We start from the raw sequence: 25115 nt of genomic DNA, 5'->3' as shown, positions 1-25115 counted from the left end.
TGATATTGAGCCATTTCACTGTAATTTTTTTTTAAAGACATTTTTTGTGTGCCAAGCCAAATCAGCCAAATCAAGTCCAAATCCCTGAGTCAGTCCACAACCATAAGTGGCCCTACAACCGGCAAACATCCTCCACCCCCACCAGGGGCTTCAGATATTTCCAAAGTCTTTTGGCAGGCATCCTATGTGCAGCCCTAAACCCAGAGGCTTGAGGTTCAGAATCCCCCAAGCATGAACGACACATGTCCCTGGAGGCTGGGAGGGGGCATGGCGACCACCCGCAGGCAGTGGCAGTGAGCGGGGAGCTTCTGCAGGCAGCTGTGCCAGTGTCCGCGGCCGGGGAAGGTAGTGAGCACCAAACAGCAGTCGACAACCACCCGCAGATAGCAGTGATTGACAACAGCCAGCAGCGACTGGCGAGCGCCTGCAGGCACTGCCAGTAGCATTGGTGGCGCTCCTCTCAGGGGGGTGCACTGCCAATCTCAGGGGGTGCACGTGCACCCGCGTGCACCCCTTATGCATCACCAATGCCCCCAAGTTTCGCCTGCCCTCAGCCATATGGCCACAGGAGCAAGGTAGGGAGGAGCCTCCCATTTCCATAAAGTGGGCTTTAAGCCCCAATACCTCGGTGAGGACTAAACCACACCAGAAGAACAGTTATTCTCCGGGCGCTTAAGGAAAACTGCCTTCATGGACCCAGATCAATGGTGTTTCCCCTGTCCAGGGCAACAAAACCAGCAAGCCCCCTCCTAGCTGGTGAAGGGCCAGGGAATCGGGTTAATGCAGCTAGTTCTCAGGGGGCCGTGCAGTGGAGCAGAAACAAAGTCAAACTTTCCTTTCACTTGGCAGGATCTGACCCCACATGAAACCACAGGGCAAGGAATGGAGTGGGGTCAGAGCTGGACTTCTTTAGCATGCCCATGCTGGCAGCTGTAGGAGGGCAAACCCTATGTGCCACAGGCCAAATTCCCTTCCCACTTACTCCACTTGTATAATCAAGTACTAAATAAATGTGCAGTAACCAGAGTTACTGTGCAGAAGCACCGGCGAATGCCTTTTAAGTGATACTACTGTGCAGTAGCCAAATAATACTGCACAGTAGAGTATTAGCATTGTTTGTGCTGTGATGTGCTACTGTGCAGCATTATTAGGCTACTGCACTGCTAGCATCTCATATAGACGTGCCCAGCGAGTGCTGGTGATGGACATGTGCCACTGCTTGGGCTGCAGGGATTGGTAAGGTTCTTCCACGTGCCAAATTAACTCTATCTCATGCATACACACATGACAAGATAGGCCATGAAAGATCAGAAGCAGTCCCACTGCTCAAATCCCTGGCTGGTGGTCTCATAAAGCCATCCAGGAGCTGGGGAGGAAAGGAGCCCCCATTCAGTGCCCATCCCCTCACCTGCAGACTGCTAGGGCATGGTCAGCCTCAGACACCAGCACCTCCAATACCCAAGTGCACCCAAAAGCAGGTTTGACCACTCAGGCCCCAGCTCAGCCACCAGGAATGATTCCCCCGTGCTCTAACATGCCCAGCCAACACCAGGGGCAGGGTGTCTTGCCAGGCAGAAGGAACGTGCATCATCAAACCTAGGTGCACATGGTTTCCCAGCAAGGAACTGTGCTTCAGTCACTAGCCCAGGTGTCAGGAGTTTGGTGTGGAGCGGGGAGAGCCTGGGCAAGCTACCAAAGGAACTGATTTCCAAGTGCTTGGCACTTACAATCAGGGCTGTGTTTTTGTTTTTCTTTTTTTATGTAATATGTTTTGTGTTCCAGGTCAAATTAGCCACATCAGTTCCAAATCATATTCATAGATGTCATAGATTTAATAGACATTAGGGCTGGAAGGGACCTTGAAGATCATCAAGTCCAGCCCCCTGCCCCAGGGGCAGAAAGTCAAGTCCAGCCCCCTGCTCCAAGGGCAGGAAGTCAGCTAGGGTCAAAGGATCCCAGCAATATTGACTGAGCAGAACGCAATCGTTCCAAAACCATATCAACTGAGCAGGCAGAACACAATCATTCTAAACACCATGTATGGCACTACAACCAGCGAGCATCTTTCATCCCACTCTTCAGTCTGGGACCTCAAATACTCCCTACACTCAATCTCAGCCAACATGCTGATGGAAACCTACAACGAGGACAGGTTAATGCCGCCCATCTGAGCCAGGGCCCAGCTAAAACCCAGTGAGAACCATCTTTTCCGCCTAGCCACTCTGGGTCTGTCTTGCCTGTTTCGACAGTCACCTCTGCGGGACACAGGCTGTCTCTAACAAAGTGCAGATGCAGGGCACTGCTGTGATACAGGGAACAGCACATCACATCCATTCCAGCCAGAGAGCCAGATCAGTTGCTTTGCTCCCCTCAGCATCACTTCCAGAGAGCCCTTGTCCCTTGAAAGGCCTCCACTACAGAAGTGGAGCTTGCAATGCTCCACATGCTGCAGGATGAGAGATACTACAGATATGCAGAAAAGTTACAATGACAAGTATTAACAGCCAGGCCTACCCCTACTTCCCTTTTCAAACGTGATGAGAAAAGACCTATTTAGCCCAGGATAGCTCCACTGCTCTGCCCACCCAACTAGTAAAACCTGGGTGACTAATCTGCTATTAATGGTCCCCAGACACTAATTAAGGATGCCTGCACCTCCCTTGGAAGGCAAGGATGGGCTACCCGGGACTTATGAAGCAGGAAACTGAAGCACAAAGAGGTGACTTATCCAGCCAGTGAGTCAGGTGCTGAGCTGGGAGCTCCCAGGCCTCATACTCCCACCATGCCTCCCCTGCAGATCTACCCCCTCACACCAGTGGCAACTCTCAGGGCATTTGGAAGAAAGGCTCACAATGAAGCAACGTGTTCCTAACCTGTGCCAATTACCATTCTATTTTGCCTTAGCAGGTGCAGCTTAGGACTAACTTTGGATCTTTTAGTGTTTTTTCCTTTCATTTTTCAATTCTGCATACACATTATCACGCAGCATTGATTTTAAAATGTTGTGTATATCTTACAGTGCACAGTGGCCAGCAGCTAAGAGGCTATATTAATAAACCTTTCCTCTTGATCAATGGTTTGTATTTAAAGCCCCATCTTCTGGAGTCATGGGGCTATGTGAGAATCTTAGCTTTGATCTTTTGGGGGGGTTTTTTAATGTAAATTCTTCTTGCAACTGTGGAGAAAAGCGTGACAAATATGGTCCCTGCTGGCTCAAAAAACCAAAAGACAAATTACAAGAAGCCCATAAGAAGCCCATGTTTATTCTGATTGAAATTTCATGCTTTTTAAGCCAAGTCTTGGGATTTTTAAATGCTCTGGGTCAATCAGATTGATCACACATTTGTAAGGGCATTATCTGGATTTGCTGTCATGTGAATTTTAAAAGTGACCTCAAAAAAAAAATGCGAGTTTGGGGACAGAGCTTTTTATGCTTATGTATGAGGTCTGAAGAAGGTCAGAAAGGTTGGCCTGTGGCTGATCATTTATTAATTTAAGAAATTTGTATCCATCAGCAAGCATGCTTTCTCCAGGAAGTCTTGCTGGCTTATCCGAGAACAAGTAAGCTGATGGAGCGACAAAAACCAAACAAGTAAAACCTAGTTAGCATGAGTGTTCCAGGGTTTGACATGGATTGACACATGGGCCCCAGACTCCTCTGACAACAGTTTCACAGAATGGAAATTCAGATCCATGCTGGGGACCTCTCAGTGCTCGACTCCAGGGGTCTGGTTGCTATTTGCAAACTCCAAATCCAGGGGTTGAATTCCCCACCCCTGAAAAGTTCACAGGAGCTTGCCTATGCGACACTGACCCTTGCGCTTCTCCACAGGGAGCCTTTGCAACCCAATCCAATGAGGGAACCACATCCTGAACCATCCTTGCTCTTGCCCAGGGGTTCCACTCCGACAGTCCCTCAAAGCTCTTCATAGATTCATAAATTCATAGATGTTAGGGTCGGAAGGGACCTCAATAGATCATCGAGTCCGACCCCCTGCATAAGCAGGAAAGATTGCTGGGTCTAGATAACCCCAGCTAGATACTCATCTAACCTCCTCTTGAAGACTCCCAGGGTAGGGGAGAGCACCACCTCCCTTTGGGAGCCCGTTCCAGACCTTGGCCACTCGAACTGTGAAGAAGTTCTTCCTAATGTCTAGTCTAAATCTGCTCTCTGCTAGCTTGTGGCCATTATTTCTTGTAACCCCCGGGGGTGCCTTGGTGAATAAATACTCACCAATTCCCTTCTGTGCCCCCGTGATGAACTTATAGGCAGCCACAAGGTCGCCTCTCAACCTTCTCTTGCGGAGGCTGAATAGATCCAGTTTCTCTAGTCTTTCCTCGTAAGGCTTGGTCTGTAGGCCCTTAACCATACGAGTGGCCCTTCTCTGGACCCTCTCCAGGTTATCCGCATCCCTTTTGAAGTGCAGCGCCCAGAATTGCACGCAGTACTCCAACTGCGGTCTGACCAGCGCCCGATAGAGGGGAAGTATCACCTCCTTGGACCTATTCGTCATGCATCTGCTGATGCACGATAAAGTGCCATTGGCTTTTTTGATGGCTTTGTCACACTGCCGACTCATGTTCATCTTGCAAAGCAAGTTTGAGTTTGACAGACAACGTCCTTCTAGAGCTCCTGAAACACAAAAAATTTGGGGCCAGAATGGGCCCAGCCTCCATGGAGGTACTAGAAGGGGACTTCTTTCAGGGCCTAAAAGAGGAGCTGGCCAAAGCAGTCACAGAACCTTATTCTTAAGAGCAAGACATGAACATCCAGGAACAAAGGAAAACAGTGAAAACAGTCTCAGCCACCTCCCCTCATCTCTCTTCTCCGATGCAACAGGGCCTAATGGTTAGCACAAGGCACTGAAGGCCAGGACACTGGGGTACATTTCCTTCTGCAGCCACTGACTCACTGTTACCACCTTTGGGCTAGTCATGTGAACATGAGTGCACCCCACAGCACAATCTACAAGCATTGGTAATAAAAAAATAGAACAGCTCAGGAATGCACGCACACTGGGTGTGCTGATGCCAACCCCTGGCTCCGAGTGGCTTGCAGATCCTCAGATGAAAGGGGCAACAGCCCTGCAAAGCCTTATTCATTCTACCTCTGGCGCTCAGTCTACCTCCCTTCACTCCACCCAAGCGTCTTGCCTGACTTGCTCCCTCAGCCTCCATCCCCTCTTCCCAGCTTGGTGCCTCCATTCAGGTAGCTCTGTCATGCCCTTAATTAAAGACAGCCAAGGCTACAATTTTGGCACAGCAATTTTAACCAATTTCATGGTAGAGGTGCAGGGGAAAGGATGTAATATTAGCAGAGAGGTTGCCAACTGCACTAACCTACAACAGCTAAAGAATAGCCCAGCCAAACCAGGTGCATTTCCCTATGGTGCTACACCACCTCCTGGGAGTTGTAGTTTAGAAGGCTAACACCCCCGCTCTTCACCACAGACCAGGATCCCGGACTGGACATGTCCCATGACCCACTGTGCTTTCTTCTCTGATGGAGCGGGAGGGTACTTCATGAGAGTTATGAGGTTCCTTCCAGTTCATAGTGACCTCCCTGGTGGGGAGATGGATAGTCTTGAGGGCTAGAGGAAGGTGCTCAAACCCATCCTGACCACCAGAACAGATTTCATAGATTTCATAGACATTAGGGCTAGAAGGGACCTCAGAAGACCATTGAGTCCAGCCCCCTGCCCCAGGGGCAGGAAGTCAGCTAGTGTCAAAGGATCCCAGCAAGATAAACATCCAAATGTTTCTTAAAGGAGGCCAGAGTAGATGCTTGCACCATCTCTGGTGGCAGTCTGTTCCAAGTCTTGAGGGCTCAGACAGTAAAGAAGTTCTTCCTTATGTCCAGCCTGAGACGGTCTTGGAGGAGTTTGTGACCAGTCCTACTGACAGAAATCAGTAGCAGAGGATGGTGAAGACACAGCCAGATTTACCTGGAAGAGGGACATTTGGCACAGGATATTGCAAGACCCAAGTTCCCTTGAGCCAGAATTTAGCTAGGGTGCAAGTAGGCAGGAAAAGCTGTAACATGGCCCAGAAAGGGACAGCTAGGAAGGCATGCCCAGTGCCTTCTCATGGTGTGGGCATAAGGGATGGGGGATGAGATGATCTAATCTTCAGTGACTTCATTAACCCCCACTGGGATCCCCACCCCGTAGATGGGGAGAGGTGCACTACCTTCGGGCTGGAAGGGTTAATCCAGGGCTTGTTGCAGGGATCCCTCCCTGCAGCCCCACCTTTCTCCTCTGCAGTATTTCCCAGGGCTGGGCGCAGTGCCCCAGGGCTGTAGGGGAAGGGCACCTGGGGTAGGAGGGGGCCCTTGGGTTGCAAACTGTCGAGGACATTTGTCTCCAAGGCCTCAAAGCCAGCAGGTGCCAAGCGCTCTGCTGGGGAGTGCTAGTGGGGGACCAGGGGAGGAATGGCTTCCTGAAGTTCCCATCCGGGCCCAGCTCTGAGAGTCTTCCAAGTTTCCAGTGAGTCGTAGCAGCCCGGAGCAGAGCAGCTGCTGGGGATTACTCAGCCAGATGCACTGCTGTTCTCAGCCCGCTGGCGCTGCTCCAAGGTCAAGGTAATACCTGACACAGCTTGTCTCCTGTCTCCTTGCTACGGTACTAAAGAAACTGTCCCTCTAGCAGGGCAACAGAGTTGTAAGTCTCTGCAGGCAGAGACCCATCTACAACCCCCAGCTGCTGTTCCTCCCCCCAGCCATGATAGTGTGTGAATCCCAGCCTTCCCCTGGGGTGGGGCAGGGACAGGGCTCAGAGAGGCAGTAACTCTCCCAGCACAAGTCGGCACTGGCCTTTTGCTGCAGAGGCTTCCTGGCAGTCAACACACTTCCCCCCTCCCTCCCAGGGCAAATTCCTGTGGATGGAGGCTCCTCCCAGCTCCTCTCAGCACTGCGGGAGGCAGCACTGTGTGCCAATGCTGCCATGGCTCCCACCCAGCAGCTTCTCTTCTGGGGAGTGAACAGGCCAGGTGTGAGCTGGGGATGTTTGCTGCTGGGGCAGCCAAGTTCCCCCAGCACGTCCTAGGGGATGGACCACTGCATAGGGAACCTCTCTTCTTGCAGTGCACTCTGATCCCCCCCATAGCTTACCTCCAGACATCCCAACCAGAGGCCAGCCCAGTAACTAGTGGTCTCCTTGCTGCATCTGCCCCAAGACACATGGTGCTATAGTGCACCCAGCAGAGGTGAATTAAGAGGTACTGGGGCCCTTGGCAAACACAAAATTGGACGCCCCCATGGGACCTGGCCCCTTCCCCTCCTGGTGCTGGCAGGGGAGGCTAGGCGGACCCTGCTGGGCTGGGGGTGGAGGGGCACATGCTCTCCTCTTCTCCCTGCTCCCCAGCTCCCTCCCCCAGTATGGCCAAACACACACAGCTACGCACACACAGGCGTGCATGTAGATGGGCATGCACTCTACTCTCACTCTCTGCACATGGACACACAGATACAAACACACTCCCTGCCATGAACACAAGCACACACACACAAGCGTGCACACACAGATGCATGCACACACAGGCACAGACAGGCATGCACTCTACTCTCTGCACATGGACACAGACACAAACACACTCTCCCTGGCATGAACACAGGCACACACACAGACGTGTGCACACATAGACTCAGACAGGCGTGCACTCTACTCACTTTAAGAGTCCAGTTTAAAACCCCATTTTCACTTCCCTGCTGATGAGGATGCTGGGGCCCCAAATTGGTAGGGACCCCTGGGCTTGTGCCCAGCTGGCCTGTGCATTAATTGGCCTATGGCCGCCAGGCGTGGTACATGCTGGCATGGCCTCAGTGGGGTGTACCTCTCTGGTGAGACCTCACCTGGGGCTGTACGCTGCAGGGAGACCATGTAGGGTAGCAGGGCCTGCAACTTTATGGGGTAAGGTTCCCAGACAGAGATTCTGGGCAAGGCACTACGAAGCTATTGTTGCTATCCACAGCTGGACAGAACTGGACACAAAGCAGAGCAAACCCTTTGCAAGCCCTGAATGATTGTGCACATCACATGGTACCAGGAGGAAACGGACTAAGAAAATACCCCGACTGGAAGACCATTGCAATGAAGAGCCTCACCAGAGCCTGAATTCCCAGGCATTTTGGAAAACAGCTGGAAGGAAGCCAAGCAGTGCTAGAGTATGTGCTTCTGGCCTTTTGGCTCAGATCAAGTGTCTTGTGGACTAAGATCAAGTGATAGTATCTGAATCCCAAGGCCTCCAGGCTTAGGCCTGCATGTAAGATGACTGCCAATGGATTTGGGAGTATCTGAAGTCCCAGGGGGAGAGCCTGGGATGAAGGATACTCACCAACTGTAGCACCATACATGGTATTTAGAAAGGGTTTTGGAACGATTGAGTTCTGCTCAATTGATATGATTTGGAATTGATTTGGTTGATTTGACCCGGAACATGGAATATATTTTTTTAAAAACGTGGAAGCAATGAGTACCACTTCAAAGGCAGGCAGATGTGCTTAATGGTTCTCCGGTCACTCGGGCAGAGGAGGCTAACAATGCTGAATGGAACTGGAGGAGTGCTACCATCCCCATGGGAATGAACCATGTGAAAGAGGATTTGAAGTAGAGGGCATAGAAAACAGGTGAAACCCTAGAAGAGTCAGCAACTGGCTAAAGAGCCAATCCTGCAGTTCTGTGGGGAGTAACTTGATCCCTGATTAAAAAGCAAAAACAAATCTCTGTTAGGATCCTAAACAAAACACGCTGGGTTCAGATACACATCGTGATTACTACAGAGTCATGTATCTGGCTTTTTACTCAGTTCCAAGCAGCGGGCAGGTGACGAGAGCAGTTCTGTCAAACTGGCTGTGGCAGCAGGTGATATTACAGGGCCTGGCCACTAGGTACACCAGGTTTGCAGGCAGCAACATCTGGCCTGTGATGATGACATTGTCCAGAGCAGCATCGCCCAACCAACTGGCCCTGAAGATTGGACGAAGGGTATGGGGCTGCAGGCCAGATCCTACGTGTGGGGTCGGTCCGTGGGTCTGATCTAGCGTGTGGTCTGCTGTGGGGTCAACCTCTCATGCTGGCCCAGCTCTGTGCTGGATTCAGCCATGGGCCAACCTCATGCTGGCATGATCCGGTGTGATGGACCGTGTCATCCAGCCTGCGGGGCTCCCTGTAAGTTCAGAAATTTTAAAGTGGCAGAGTGGTGGCAGCTTTAATTGCTGCAGCTGCCAGAGCATACAGCAACCTTTTCAGGCTGCGGGCTGGAATGACCCAGTTTGGGTCAGAAAAGGGTGGCAGGCACTTGGACTTGGCCACTGCTGCTGTCACTTTTCCACTCATTTGCCCGTTACACTTTTACCACAGAGTTTAGTCATTTTAATCCAGAATAAGTGTGTTGTGTCCAATCAGGGAAAGATTACTAGAGAAGGAACCCTTGACCAGGCAACTACAATTTGCCAAGTCACAGAAGTCACCCGGTCCAAAAAAAGCACCTGGTGGGTAGACAGTGCTCCAACACGGTAGACATGATCGTGATCCCAAAATACTGCAAGAGAGACCCGAGACAGAAACATATGTGTATCTCCAAGTCCAAGTCAAACAACAGCAGCACATAAAACTACACGCACTGCAGACACCAACTCAGGCCAAGATATTGCCCAACATCTGGGAAAAGTTGCAAGAACATCAATGGATTATATAATTTTGCAGGGTTTGCAAGCACCTAAAGAGTGTGCTCAGCATATAAAAGACAACAGCTCCGCTAGCCCAGACAAACTCTTCATAGCAGCAAAAGGCAAAGCTACAAGTGAGTCAATCCAAGAACAAATGAGATGTTTATTCATTTTAAGGTGGGCTCTGTTGGAGCAGCCAATGTGGTACCAGTGTCAGTGACACTAAAAGGAAAAGCTTGGGTAGTAGAAAGTGAATGGCTACAACTTGGGATTTACGCCCTCAGTGTGAATTAGCTCAGCATGGTATGAGAATTCAACATGCAGATGAACGTAAGTTGCAGGAGATACAGTGTGTAATTCTACCAGGGAAAAGAGCACCTAAAATTGAGTAAAAACCAGACCACGCTTAAATGGGGCAGGAGATGAAAAAAATTAAAGAAGAATTTAAGAGCGTCTTCCATGGAAAAAGAACACAGGACTGGAAGGGGCTTCCTGGGCCTCTGTGCCCATGCTCTGCAGGCAACATTTTGTCCAAAGGGTCTACAAAACCATCTGGTCTCATCCCTCCCACACACCACAGCCACACAGCCCCTAAAGGAAAGGGAGAAATGCACCAAATGCCACAGTTACAGAGCAGAGGAGACAAGACCATTTGACCTGCCACCGCAATGACAGACAATTTGTCAGAGTAAGATGTGGTCAGCAGATCAGAGAAGAGGAAAATTCCCAGAGTAGAGAACAAAGACAAAAGAGACTGACTGTGCCACAATTCCTAACCCTGCAAAAGCTCCCTTTGCACTAAAGCAGATGCTAAAGAGAGGAGCAGAACTGGCTTTGCTGCTCTGGGAATCATACTGCGAGTAAAGAAACTAGCAGAGTGGGCAGGTGCCCCCGTATTGCAAGGAAACAACCTCTTGCTTATGTATGAACCCAAAAGTATTAAATAAATATATAAAAGGGGAACATTTTCCACTACCTAAAATGAGGAAAAATATTGATGGACTTGTTATGTTATAGAAGTTTTTATGCTGGCATTGCCATTGAGATGATAGCAGGTGCTTTTCTACCTACAGAGGACAGGTTTATGCATATTCCAAAGCTGCCATTTGGGTGTGCTATGTGCCTGAGCTATTTCAACTGGGAGAGAGAGTGCTGAGGTTTACAGTGTAATTTCAATTTGGGGAGAAACAGTAGAAGAGTATGACCAGAGGTTCTGAACAATCTGAGCTACACAAATGCAAATATAAACTTTGTGCTAAGGAATGGTCATACCTGCAAGAGAGGGATTAGCACAATGTGTACAGAGGAATCACACTAAGGTTGAAGCCATCACTGACCTGCCTGTCCCACCAAACCAGGAAGGCATCTAGATTCCTGTGAACAGTGAACCAGGTAGGGAAATCTGACTTTATTTAGCTGTCTGACTTGGCACACTGAGATCACCACTGGGCAAAGGTGTCCAAAAGACGTGGGATGCAAATCGTTGTAATGAGATTGAGACACTTAAAAAGTGAGATAATGAGGCCATAGCATGGAGATACCGTCACTGGAAAAGTAAAAGCAAGTTGTCTTCACATGCCTTCAAGGCAAGTAATGGCACAGTCCCCTTACTGTTGTGTGGTCAGAAATGGAGAGCAGTGGCTTAGGTGCTAACACAGTATGTCAATACAGTCATTCTGAAGGCAGCTTTGACATTAATCTATGGGGGGAAAAAAGTTCATGTCTTTAGTTATGGGAGGGCCAAATGCACTACACACAAAATAACTGCAATGCTAGAGGAAACTGTTAAGGCCTGTTTCACAAGCCAAAAATATAGGCCCTGTCACAGGGAAAACCCATGTTTGTGGAATAGGAAAAACTGGCCACACTGGAACAAAATAGGCATAGATTTGTTCACATCATTTGAAAGAAAATCTATTTGTCCAAGTGTTATCCTCCCTTCCATGAGATAGCCCTACTTCTGCTAGAAGATGCTACAGCTAACCAAGCGATTGTACATGTGAAGACCATGCTAGATGTAGTATCCTTGGCACAGTACTGTCTGACAATGGGCCATAGTTTGGTGGGCATGAACATAAGTTGCTTGCAGAGATGCCTGAGCTTGGCCATGTTATCACTAGTCCTCATTACCCCCAACCCAACAGACTGACGGAAAGCTGTACAGTAACAATCAAATGCCTACTACTCCAATGGATTGCAGAGTCAGACTGATCTTATTTAGCACTGTTAAATTACAGGCTAACACTAACAAGGCTGGGGTTGTTCTTCAGGTGATGTTTCTCCAACAAACACCTGAAATCACCAAAGACTGGCAGAGGTATAAAGAGAGACAAAGCAAACCTGATGCTATATCGTCCGGGATGTAAGAGATGCCACCAAGTTATGAAAACAAGATGATACATATCTACGATGGGAAATGGTAGTCACAAAGAGAGTGCCCTGTGCACTCTGACTGGTGGGTTTTTATGTGTTTTGGCTTGGAAGGGAAGATATGGCACTGGGGACTGCACCTTTAGGGGCCGAGCTTCCCCAAGGAGCTGGAGGGGTTATGTACAGCCAGATGGAACCAGATGCAGAATAAAGCATGGAGTGATCACTGCACGACACATTGGGCAACCCACAAGAGCAGCCCCCACCCAGCCCTGAGCTCTATTTCCCCCTGGCCAAATAGGCTGAAGAACAGTATTCTCTGGTCACCACATGCCTTTCCATCCCAAAGTCCTTTCCTTTCTGAGTTTGGCAGAGCTTGGGATACAGCGGCTGTAAGTGCTAAAGCAGGGAGTGATTTTTTTCCAACACTACTACCTGGGACCTCTTGATAGTACATTGACAATATTTTATAGAAGCAGGATATTAACTGCTGTGGTTCCCCTGCTTTCCCTGTGGCAGGTTAGGGTGTTAGGGTTGAGGATAGTTTTATGTAGAGTTTAGATTATGTTTGTATGGGATGTTATGGATAGGGATGACCCTGCCTCAGGCAGGGGGTTGGACCAAATGACCTCTGAGGTCCCTCTCAGCCCTACTTCTCTATGACTCTAAGTGCCTTTCGAAGCAGAGCCCAATTTGACCCAGTCATGGCAAGCAAGAGCGCTGCAGTGCATGCCAGGGAGGAAGCGGACGACAGTGTGCTGGAGCATGCATGGGGCAGGGATGACAGAACTTGCTCCCAAGAGGGCCTGAGACTAGTCAGTGCACTGTGATTAAAGACCAATTTGGGATGTGAAGTACCATTTTTCTTTCAAGCTTAAATTGGTGGTGGATTAATGGACCTCGTAAAAGTGACAGACTGCTGGCCCCAGGAAACCAGCCCAGAGAGGACACACAGCAGATTGTATGCAGGCTTCCTCCTACCTGCTCTGCCAAGGCACTGCCAGCTTGTTTGCAGCCCCTCAACTATTCTACAGCTGTCCCCTCGCTCCACCACAGCATCCCTGCTTGTTCCTGGTCAGCCCCCCACCCCCTCACTATCCCACCATCACCCCTAGCTCTTCACCAGTCCGTTTGCACCACAGCAACAGGGGCAGCCTCTTGCTGCCTCTCAGCTCTGCCAGCACCCTGCAGTCCTACCTGCCCCCTCCTCAGGTCCCTTTCTCATTACTTGAGTGCCAAGGCTCATCTGTCCTCAACTACAGTGCACTTGGCTCTTCCAGCCCTGAGCCCAGGAAGGACTCCCCTGACTCCCCCCAGTCCCTTTCCACTCTTATCAAAGCTGGGATTTGAATCCCTGTCACGAGCTAATACATGAGCCCTGGGTTCCCTTTTTACAGCAAATTAAATCCTTGAGGTCAGCAGCTGAATTTCTCCTGGGATCACAAGAGGAGTCTTGGCTTTAGTGTGAGAACAGCTGACAGAGCCAGTCCCAGACCCTGGCCCAAAATCTTGGCTGGTACAAACCCTGGTTGATGCACTAGTGTCACTTTGGGAGGAAGATGCCCCTCACCCCTAAGTGGAGGGTAAGCTTTTTTTGCTGCTGTTGTGGGATGAGGTGGGTGGAGCAGTCATGCAGCTCCTTGCGCTGTGGGCCAGGCGGGCTGAGGCACCCACAGCAGTCAGGGAACACAGCCATGTTCAGAGAAGGGCTGGTCTGAACCTACAGCCGGAGCAGCAAAGGAGAAACAGCAAAAAAAAGTCTCCCTGTAAGGCAAATCCAAGCTGGGTCCGTCTGCCACAGCAGCATCCTTTCCTGCAACAGCTGCCTCAGCTGAGCCCTGAACAAAGAGAGCAGCACTCCAGTCTGTGATCGCACCACTTTGTGTCCCCCTCTTTGTGCTCCGTCCTCCCTTCTCTCCCTGGTCCTACTTTGCAAAGCCACTGGAAGCACTGAGAACAATGCCATTACCTTTATCCCTGTCCCACCAGCAGTCTCCTCACCCCGTGCAGTGGGAACATGGCTCTGGGTCTTGCCCAGGCCACATGGCCACATTGCCCTTTCCTTGAGGCATCATGTGTTATCAGGGGAGGCTAGTGGTGCAGCCTATGGCCCCCAGACATTCTCTGCAAAACAGCTGTTGGAGTGGTACCATCCTCTGGCTCTTAATATCAGCCTAAAGCGAGGACTGCAGAGAAGAGACGTCCCGAGCTGCCCTGTTGTCCCCTCCTCATGGGGCAGGGACAATACAGAACATCCCCCGGCATGGCCCAAAGCAGTTCACAAGGGAGATGCACTGCACTGAGTACCATTATTCTCATCTTATGGGTGGGGAAACTGAGGCACAGCAAGGTAAAGGGATATGACCAAGGTCACCCAGAAGGCTTGTGGCAGAGCCAGAAATGGAACCCAGTTCTGCTGAGTGCCAGTCAGTGCTCCATCCACCAGCCCCCACTGCCTGGGCAAAAGCTGTGCTGACCTGGCTGGCCAGGCTCTGCTGCCGCCTGGGGAGCAGCCACCCATACAGGCAAGCGCTGCTGGGACAACACAGGTCAGTACCTGCTCCCCGATGGAGCAATCAGCCCTGTTCACCTCAGCTGCAGCTGCGTGGCAGGAGGGGATGGTACCATCTTGGGCAGGGCATCCCTCACGATGCTTCTTCCTTCTGAACTGAAGGGGCCTAGCGGCAAAGTCCAAGGGCTGGCACAGAAAATATCCCAAGTCGCTGGCACTGCGGGGGAAATGGCCCTCACCCTCAGGAGCTTTGTCCGCATCCAGTGCCTCTGCTCACAGGAACCGACAGCGAGAAGTTGGGCTAACACATTAAAGCCTGGGCCTCGTTTTCCCTCTGTATGCACCTTGCAAGCAGGTCAACAGCCATCAATGCCAGCCAGTCACCCCTGCAATGCAGCTGGAAGCCAAGGGGGCTTGCAGCCTCTCTACCAAAGATGCCTCAGCCCCTGTCTACCCCCATGTGCTGGCAGCATGTGTCCCCAAGAGCTTCTCAACCCATGTTAGCACTGATCTCCCACCTCATTCAGCAGAGTCCAGGCATAAAGCCGCAACGTGCTCCTGTCTGGGCTGGGGCTTAGAGCAGCCTTGCACCTACTGTTATGCCATGCACACTGAACCCCCACCATCACCACCCTCTGAGCGACCAGACCGCTTTGCAGAGGAGAGAAGGGCCTGGGAGACATACCCTGCTGGGCGCCTGAGGGTGTGCATTGCCCTGCACCATTTTCTTGGTGATGGAAGCCGATTCCCACATGCTGTGGCCTGGGGCCGCCAAGGTCCCTGGGCCCAATGAGGAGGTAGAGATCCCTTTTCCCCAGCCAGGCAGGAGGATGACGATGACTGCACAGCTGTGGAGGAGCTGTGTCTGTGCAGCTCAGGAACAAGCTGGGCTGGGAGTGGGGAGCAGGTGACGCCCACCGATGTTATCCAACCGGTTGCTTTGCCTTTGTTGTGCGCATTTCAAAAGCAAAATCCTCAGAGCCAAGTTTGTACTTTCTGGGGTTGTGGTGGAGCCTGGCAGCTAGGGCGCCTTGGCATGGGATAGGAAGGCAGACCTTGGGGAGGCGCCAGGACTTTCTTGGGGCTCTCTGAGCTGTCCTGACCTGCTGCGCAAAGCTCCCTAAAGCCTCCAGAGCTGGGCCCACACCTGTGCTGGGCATGAAGGCTGAGCCAGCTGCAGGGAGGAAACTCTGAGCTGGCTGGGCCATTGTTCCTGGCTTGCCTCAATGCTGCATCATCAAAACCAAGGGCTCACCACCTCGCTATCTGTTTCCAGGACCCTGCATGCCTCCATTCTCTCCCTCTCTCTCTCTCTCTCTCTCTCTCACACACACACACACACACACACACACACACACACACACACACACACACACCCCCCCCCAGGGGAAGGGGGGCCCGATCTCTCTCTCACACACACACACCCACACACACACACACACACACACCCCCAGGTGAAGGGGGGCCCGATATTAAAAGTTCGCCCAGGGTCACCAGGCATCTCGGTACGGCATTGGGTAGCAGAATCCTTGCACTGTCCCATTGCCCACTTGCATCTACCAGGCAACACAAGGTCACCCCACTTGCACAGTTCTTGCTGCCATCCTGCCCTGTCTCCAATGGGATCCCAAGAGTTAAGGGATTCAATTTCCCCCTGAAACACATCCGCCTGGCAGAATCGCTTTTGCCATTACCAAGGAAGGGAGCAATGCTCTAAGTGCAGGGGGGTAGGAGCAATGCTCTAAGTGCAGAAACTTTCTGCACTGACAGGGACAGGATTAGCAAAGAGCTGCTGGGAGGCAGAGGCGCTGAAAGCAGGCATCTGAACGTGCTGAACCAGTTTAGGGCTTTGACCTTAGCAGCTGCTTAAAGTACTTGGGCCCGCCTACACTTTGTGTGCAGTAGGGTTCCCTACTATGGATTAGCTTTAGCTCTCAGATAGAGTAAACCTACACAGAGAAGACCCTGCAAGAGGATAGTGCTCCTAAGCCCCCGACCCTGCCAAGGAGCATGGGCTGTTGTGCATTGTTATGTTTGTCCTAGGCCTTCGTAAATAAATGGCTCCGGCTCCAAAGTGTGAGAAAGAGTGCCACCAGACTGGCAGGCATAGAATATATTGCAAAGTAAAACTATACGTGCATTGGCATTAGCATATTCAGCAGAAAGTAACTTTAGATTCACACACACAGATTAAACACGTTGTCATATCTCATGTATGACACTGCATAGCAATGGGCTTAGGGGCTGCAAAGCCCCACCCAGCTCATGGCAACCACGTCCTGAGCAACCCCACAATAGATGTTTGGTCCAAAAGGGTACATGAGTCCAGCCTCTTCTGTCCTCTAGTCTACAGAGCCTCCCTTCACACCAGATAGCAAACAGAGATGCTTTAGCACAAACAAACCCAGAGCTTAACAAAGCCAAATTGTGCCATGGTGTGGAAGACAAGGGTGCTGCTGATGCCTCAGGCCTGTGCAATAGTGGGGAATTTGCTATAAAAACATCGGCACAGTCTTCATGGAGGACAGATTCTGAATCTGGAGCAAGGGTTGGAAACATCAAGACTTGTGACAGAGCTAAAACTACCATGCAGAAACGTCCATGCTCCCCGATTGGGCTGTTACACAGAAATGCTGAGCTACTGAAAACTGGCTAGGCTTCCTGTGGCAACACGAAGTCCATATGGGGCCAGCTGCCCAAGTATTTATCTGGCTTCCTGGGCAGGTTTTACTGTCGGTGCTGAACTCTGGGCTGCTGTGATTAGACTGTATCCATGTGTAAGGCTAACTTGGGCATGTCTACAGAACGCTGTGATCATAGAGATGAGGGGCTTGGATGCACCTAAAACAACCCTCTTCTACTTCCCTTCTTCTGCCCCTTGCCTCTCTCTCTGCTGTCTCCCCAGCTCTCTCTCCTCTCCTTTGCTCCATCTCTCTCTAACCCTTGGTGAGGCTAGCAACACAGGGTGCCAGGCTGAAAGGACGCCACGTTTAGGGCTCCATCCCCAGGTCCTTGCTACCATGGTTCTTGTCTATCACTGCCAGATCCCTGATTGCAACTCAGTTCAGAGCCGCAGTGATGGGCATTTTGGCCTTCTGCTGGCTCCTTGGCAGCTTGCATAAGGCAATCCTACTCCAGCCCCTGGAGGCATTTACATTGCAGAACCCACCCATGCCAACTGGTGCCCTTGTCAGCAGAGAGATCAAGAACAGGTCCCAGCTCCTTCTCCAAGCAGTCCCTCTGGGCTAGGGTGGAGTCCTGTTGGCAAAGCCCCATGGAGGAAACTTGTGCTGTTGCTGCTGCCCTTGCTGTTTCTGTTCTATAATTAGAGGACTGCAGTAGCTAGGGCTGCTGCCTGGTCCCTGTTACTCATGTTAAAATCTAATGGATGATAGCTCCTCAGAGCTTATGCATGGCCAGGAAATGCATCAGTGTGTGGTCTGTGCAAGCAGCCTACTGCCCTGGGATGAAGCACCTCTCACAAAGGATCAACAATAAGTGCAGGACAAGAGGGGTAGTGAAGCCAGGAGGGAGAGACTCTGCACTGAAACCAAGGACTCTGAGACTCTGTAGTGAAGCCGGGAGGGAGGAACTCTCCAACCAACTCTGTGTGGCATCTCACCTTCTCTTGCAAAGCTAGGGTGGCCTATTTTGCCACAAGGGAATGAGCAAGCCTGACTGAGCTGGAGGTTGCCCTAATCCTTCAAGTATCTGTTGTTTGGGTTCCCCAAAACCAGCCTGAGCTCACAAACCTTTTTCCTTCTGCAATTTATAGCTCAGCACTGACACACTTGAGAAACCAGGATCCTTGCAAAGCCATATCTTCACTTGGTGCGAACTGCTGCATCCACATTGAAATCAACACAGGGCATTCAGGTCCAACGAGCCCCACCGCTTTGCACCAGCTGAGAGTCTGGCTTCATAATTTACTAGCTAGTTATTTTTCCTGGGGAGGTATGATGGGCATCAGGGACAGAAGACCTCTTGCTAGGGTAAGGGGTGGAGTGACCTGCAGCCACTGAATCATTCTGCTTTTCATGGGGGCAAGGATACTCCCCTACTGGTGAGAGCCTTAGTATGTGCTGTCTTTGTTATTACATGGTCTATATCGCATCTGTTTCTCTCTCCCCTCCTTTCCTGGTTGGAAACACACATTTCAGCTGAATTTACAAACCCAATGACGCAAAATGCATTTTCCCCTCCCTGGCCTATTACACTCTCTCTCCTACTGTTTTCTGCTCTGAAACCTTCATTATGTTAACTGCTTCCTCGTGGGGCCATTGTCAGCCTCCATTAAACCAGATGCTCCCCAGTGACAGGGGGAGGCTGGGTCCTTGATGACACCCATCATTAACCTTATTAAACAACAGGAGAGTCTGTCCCTGGTAATCATTCAGCTGGTAGCATGCTCCTATGATGAAGATCAGGCTGTGATAAGACCAAAAAAGAAGGGTGTGTCTCAGCCTTAATTGCCTTCCCTGCTGGCTGGCAACACTGAAACTTCTCTTAAGAGCTAGACCTGCAATTTTGCTAATAGCCTTTTTAAAAAATTGAAACAAAAAGGCTTTTATGTTAATTTAAAATGGGGACTTTCACAAACATCTTTTAATTTTGTATTAATTTTTCAAAGAAGTTAAAAAATATTTCAGTTGTCCCTTCTTATTGAACTTTTGCTTGATCCTCCTAGTCACGTGGCATTTGCCTTCAAAGAAAAAAAGATTAAAAGATGACATTGAAACTTCACTGTGGAAGATTATAGTTTTCACAATGAAAAACGGACAGATCTGACACGTGGACATTTTCTAAAACGAATTTAAAAGCTTGCCTGGCTCCTGTGTGTTCTTTTTTTAAAGGGTGAGCCAAGGACATCTTTCACATTTTCACCATTTCTCCAAGATTTTCTCATTTTTTTGCCCAGCTCAGTCCCTTGCAACTTATTGCTTAGCTGTCCAGACTCTTATTAAAAGTGATAAAGCTTTCCCTGATGTTAAATCCAAAGAATCTCAGGCAAGACTTTAAAAAAAACAATCCAGGGGCCTAAAATTAGTCCCCTAGAAATTTATTTTGGTACCTAAATAAATTACCTCATTGTCAGCAATGCAAAACCGTCAGGAGATCCCAGCACAAACAGGAGGTCTGAATCCTCAGAAGCTTTCAAAATTAGGCCATTCACTCACTTATCTTGGTCTCAGACATAGGGGCTATATTTGTAGCTAATGATACTTGACTTTTTTGTCAAGCACCTTAGGATCTGTGGATGGATAGTGCTATATAAAAGCAAAAGTCCTGATTCACAAAAATAACTGAGCCATGCTACAGTCAGTAAGCCATAGGCTTAAATTTAGTCACTTGCTTAAGTCCCTTGCTGAATGGAGGCCTTGATACATGAAGTGATCATTTAATAAAGTTACTGTACTTCCATCAGCCAGCTGTCACTCACAGCATCCTGGGGTCTAAGGTCTGTATAGACTCCTAGGGAAGATGGCTCCTCAAGGAACCTCCCACCACACGCGGAGGTTTCCTTCGAGTTCTGCCCTCTGATCGGTGCCCAGCTCAGCCTGCCTTACACGACACCATTGCCCAAGCAGATGAGCAAGAGAAAATATAATACAGCATCAGGAACAGAGCAAGGCTGACCTTATGAATATTGGCAGGGCAGCCCCAGAGGGTATTGCATTGTAGGAAGGACAGCAAAGGACACCGTTGGCACCAGAAGCCTGCTTGTGTACATCTGCATCCACCCCATGGCCAGTGACCATCCACACTGAAGACCCCCATGCTTGTCTCCATAGCGTCTGCTTCCCCGCACCCAACCCTAACCCTGCCCACCCTCCCCCAGCCATTTGACCCAGAAACCAGAAGCTGGAGTCCTAACTTGCTGGCACCCCTTCCCCTGCTGCGCTGCATTCAGAACTCACCTGGGCCCTGCAGGCCTAAGCCTAGGGCAATCTTCCAGCAGTAATCCCACAGTCTCCTGTTCATGATTCCCTGCCCTTCTGCACCCTGCTTTTTTGCCTTGACTGCCCAAATGAGAGCCAAGCACAGCAGGAGAAACACATAGCAAACAGAGCAATTCCTAGAAGAGCTCTGCTCCAGGAACAGAAAGTGCAGCCTGCAGCATGACAAATGGCAAGCTATAGACAGGGAGAGGTGGCCCACATGGCTCAGACTGGGTGAAGGCCACTCTTGAGGGCCAATTTCTTTTCCCATGCCAGAAGGGAGGGGGCAGGAGAGCATCTTCCTGGCATGAAGCTAGCAACCGACCCCCTTGCCTCAGCTAAGAGTCCTTCCAACACTGGCCCAGCCCCAGATCACCTATGGTGCAGCTTTGGGGCAGAAGCACATAAAGGAAACTAGCCAGTGCCTCCTTCCTACTCTGTCCAGATACGAGATCCAGAAATGGTTAAAACCTTCCAGGAATGGTTAGTGTGCAAAACTGGGATGAGCTGCCTCCCTTTGCAAACCAGCAGACTTACCTACTCCTGGCATCAAGGAGACAGGGTCCCACAAGGTCTGAACCTCATTGGTATGAGCCCTGCAGGAAGCACAGGGCCTGGTTGCAGAAGGAACAGTCTGTTCCCAGGTTCATCCTTGGGGAAAGACAGACACAGATGTGCAGGGACAGATCTGAGAGGACTGGGGGAGGAGATGGAATAGGAAATGCTTAGAAAGGGAGCCTATCCCCATGTGCCTCAGGTTCCTCATCTGAAATTAAGGCAACATCCTCATAGAGTCATAGAGAGGCAGGGCTGGAAGGGACCTCCAGAGGTCATCGAGTCCAACCCTGCCTGAGGCAGGGTCATCCCTATCCAAACCATCCCCTGCAAACCATAATCTAAACTCTACATAAAACTATTGTCAACCCTAACAAAACACAAACCTAACACCCTAACTTGTTAAAATGGAGGCCTGGACAGTCTGTGCCCAGAGGGAACCACAGCAGCCAACATGCTGCTTCTATGAAATGTTGTCAATATATGCACAAGAGATCCCGAGTAGAGGGCCATGCCTGCCACTGCAGAGGAAGGCAAAATCCCCCAGTCTGTATGAATCTGACCGTGAGGTAAAATTCCTTCCTGGCCCCAAATATAGCGATCCATATGACCTTGAGTGGAGGGGCAAGATGCTCTAGCCAGGAACCTCTGGCTTTGTTCCCAGCAGAAGCAATGGCACACCCCAGTCAAGCTCCCCAGCCTTGGCTGTAGCTAACACCCAGTGCCTCTGAGGAAAGCTTAAAAATACCCTGACACATTTACACTACACTCTTGGGAGTGTAGTTGGCTTGGTTGGTACTTGAACACTGCTGGGAAGATGTGAAGAGTTCAGGATCCTTGTTGTTCTAAATCACAGGGAAACACCATGGAGCCTGAAGCTCCCTTGCTGAGGCTTTTTGGTGCATTTGCTTGTTCTGTTCTTCCAAATCCCAGATCCAATACAAGTTTCCCTTTGTTTTATGCTGTATATCAGTGTTCCCTCTAAGTTGCGTGGCATGTGCAGGTGCACTCATGACACACTGCCAGGCACACCTACACAGCTGTGCACGCCATGCAGCCTAGAGGGAACGCTGCTGTACATGCATTCCTGAAAAACAGTGCATAGCTCAAATTCGTATACAGGGAACCCACTTTACAATGTAACAAATAGGGATATGTTCCAAGACCTGGACTGTGCTGACCCTCAGACCCATTTCTACCACTTTTACAAGACAATTTTGGTATTCACTGACAGCAGACAGTGCACACAAGCACAGGGCACTATCATAATGGGGATGGCAACTACAGAAACATGTGTCACAGACAACGAGCAAGGGGCACAGATCCACACAAGAGACTATATTTTGGTGTGCATCACTCTCACAATGCACCACACAAAGCAGCTGACTGCGGGCGTCCACCACACTGATCACATAAGAGTGAATTTACCTCGCATATAAGGAATTTTTGGTATAAAAAGGGTCATCACATAAGAGCAAATTTGCACATACAGAACCCACATAAAGCAAGAAAAACCTGTACTCTTTTTCCAGGTGTCTCCAGGGTCAGAGAGTGGCTGTGTGAAAGGGGGGGGGGGGGGGGTGTCTCTTAGGGACAGAAACATCCCCCAAAGAGTGTCCCTCTCTCTTGGAGTCAGCAAGAGATTCATGTTGGGCTTCCTGTGTGGGCTATAGAGACCGACCACAGGCAGCACTGCTTTGGAGCTGTAGTACAGCTGGACCAGTATCCACTGCTGACCAAGGCCACACAACTATCTGCAGAGCAGGGCAGCTGCATGGCAGACTAGTGAGGGCTTCCTTTTGCGCTGCGTGGTGGGGAAGCAGTGCTTTAAACCAGTGTTTCCCAACCAGTGTGCCGCGGCACAAAAGTATGCAGTCAGAAATGAACAGGTGTGCTGCAGAATTTATCCATGGCAATGAGCTACAATAGGTATGAGGATGGGGAATGCCTTAACAGGTGTGTCGTGGAAACTTTTTATTAATGTAAGTGTGCCTTGGGCTGGAAAAGGTTGGGAAACACTGCTTTAAATCCCACCCCACCCAAACACACACTGGGTAGAGTCTGATGGTTCAAGGGACTGTGCGCCTCCTAGATGGAGTGGCGCAGCCATGACAGCCCTCCCCGCCTCCACAAGAAACAAAAACAGAGGGCTCCCACTGAGCTTGGCAGAAAATGAATGGCAGTTCCCATTAGGGTTGCCAACCCTCCAGGATTGCCCTGGAGTCGCCAAGAATTAGATATAAATCTCCAGAAGACTGCTGAGAGTCACCCAGGAGATATATGATAGGGCATTCATTAAAATATATATTAAATGTTGAATCTGATTTTATACAGTAGTTCAGTGGGTTTTTTAAATGTAATAGCAACGTGCATTTGCCTTCCTGATGTAAAGTCTATGCATTGTAATCTGTAACTGATATATGCAAGCACATTGGCGTTCCGGAAATAAATCTCCGGAATAAATTCAAACAAAGTTGGCAAACCTAGCTCTCATTGCACTAGCAGGTGTGCGTGTGTGCACTGCAGCACTGTGAGTGCGTAGCCCAGTGCATGTTGCCCGGGGAGCCTGTATTATTTTGTATAGACCCTGCTTTAGGCTGGGCACTCGCCCTCCTCCTCGATCAGGCTGCAGAGGATGGTCCTCAGTACTCAACACTGGTATAGGACATTTCTCCCTGGATCAGTACATGTCCTCCCTCCCCTGGCTTCACCCTCTTTGGCTTCCCGAGCAGCCAAGGCGTTTCACAAGGAACCGTTCCCAGCCGTGAGGATGTGTGACACAGCGATGGGGTGTGGCTGGCTGGGTGGAGCCCCTGGCCTCCGGACGAGGCTCCAGCGCTTCTGATCAAGTCACAGCCTGTGCCTGGGCATCAAAGGCAGAGAGGCGTCATCTCCTCCTCCTCTTCCCTCCCTCCCCCTTAGGCAGAAAATGGAGACTGGTGATGAGTATGAGCGGACCCTGCACTGGGCACCAGAGTGGTCCCTCCTCTGACACTGCTCAGGGTAGGGTGGCCATCGAGGTACCTCAAAAATAGAGGACAGTTGCACTAAATGCAACTGTCCCCACCACCATGAGCGTTGTGTGCCTCCCAAGGCTGGTGGGGCACGGTGAGTTCCTGCAGGCAGCGGCAGCGGTGGTGGCAGTGGGAGCATGGTGGCAGCGAGCAGGGAGCTCCCGCAGGCAGCCGTGGCGCTGTCAGCAATGGGCCAAGCAGGCAGTTCCTGCAGGCGGCCACAGCGGTGTCAGCGCCAGGGGGTGGGGAGAGAAGGGGTGCCAACCGGTGAAAAAGAGGATATAAAAGTATTCAATTTCATATCGATAGAGGACAGAGGACCAGAAAACCAGACTGTCCTCTATAAAACTGGAAGAATGGCCACCCTGCTCAGGGCTATGGGGCCTTCCCCACCCCACCATGCAGCAATGCTACGCTCTCCCTTCACCCTATAGCAGCTACTGCTTGTTCTCACTCCTCCTCACCCTGCCCCAGCCCCTCAATGTCCTCCCTTCAGACAAGCATCAAGTCAGTTCCACCTTCTCCCTGCCTCAGAGGCTTTACGCCCTCTCCTCCTCCCCCATTCGGACCAGTTTAGTGATGTTTTTCTCTAGCACCCAACAAGTCACTCTTCTCTACTTCAGCTTTCTCTGTCCCTCCATACTCCTCTGTGTAATGGCACTGCCAGTCCTTACCAGCTGGCTAAGCTCTCCTCCCTGGGATGATGTCCACTCACTGTAGAGTTAACTCTGGCGAGCAGCCCCTGGAAGCAAGTATGCATTCAGGATAGCCTAGCCTAGAGCAGTCACAGTGCATAGCCCTCCCGAGAGCTTTCTGGGGCACATCCCAGGCTTCTTTGTGATACTGTGATTTTTCCCTGGTGAATTGATAGTGGGAGTCTGTCCTGAGGCACTGAAAGGGCTCTTACCCTGAACGGCCAAATAGCTGAAGGTTTTATATCACAGGGCTCATCCCCCTCAGCACAAAGGCCCTCTACAAGGGAACCCCATGTTTAGAGGAAGAAAGGGGGTATCTTCAGATTTTGCCCCACCTCTACAAAAATGTGTTTATAGCACTTGGGA

The 25115-nt window shown here is 50.4% G+C and overlaps 1 protein-coding gene across 1 annotated transcript in view; it reads right to left on the bottom strand.

The window, feature by feature from the left end:
* Positions 1-15395, bottom strand: part of PKP3 (plakophilin 3) — a 39268-nt gene extending 23873 nt beyond the window's left edge. The window contains exon 1 of the mRNA XM_006019173.1: positions 15232-15395. Coding sequence (XP_006019235.1) covers positions 15232-15300 — 69 coding nt within the window. The 5' untranslated portion in view covers positions 15301-15395. The remainder of the gene's footprint in view (positions 1-15231) is intronic.
* Positions 15396-25115: the final 9720 nt, after the last annotated feature.

This window comes from Alligator sinensis, unplaced genomic scaffold (assembly GCF_000455745.1).
Source record: "Alligator sinensis unplaced genomic scaffold, ASM45574v1 scaffold907_1, whole genome shotgun sequence".
In the NCBI taxonomy this organism is placed as follows: Eukaryota; Metazoa; Chordata; order Crocodylia; family Alligatoridae; genus Alligator; species Alligator sinensis.
This window is presented reverse-complemented; position numbering and strand designations above follow the sequence as displayed.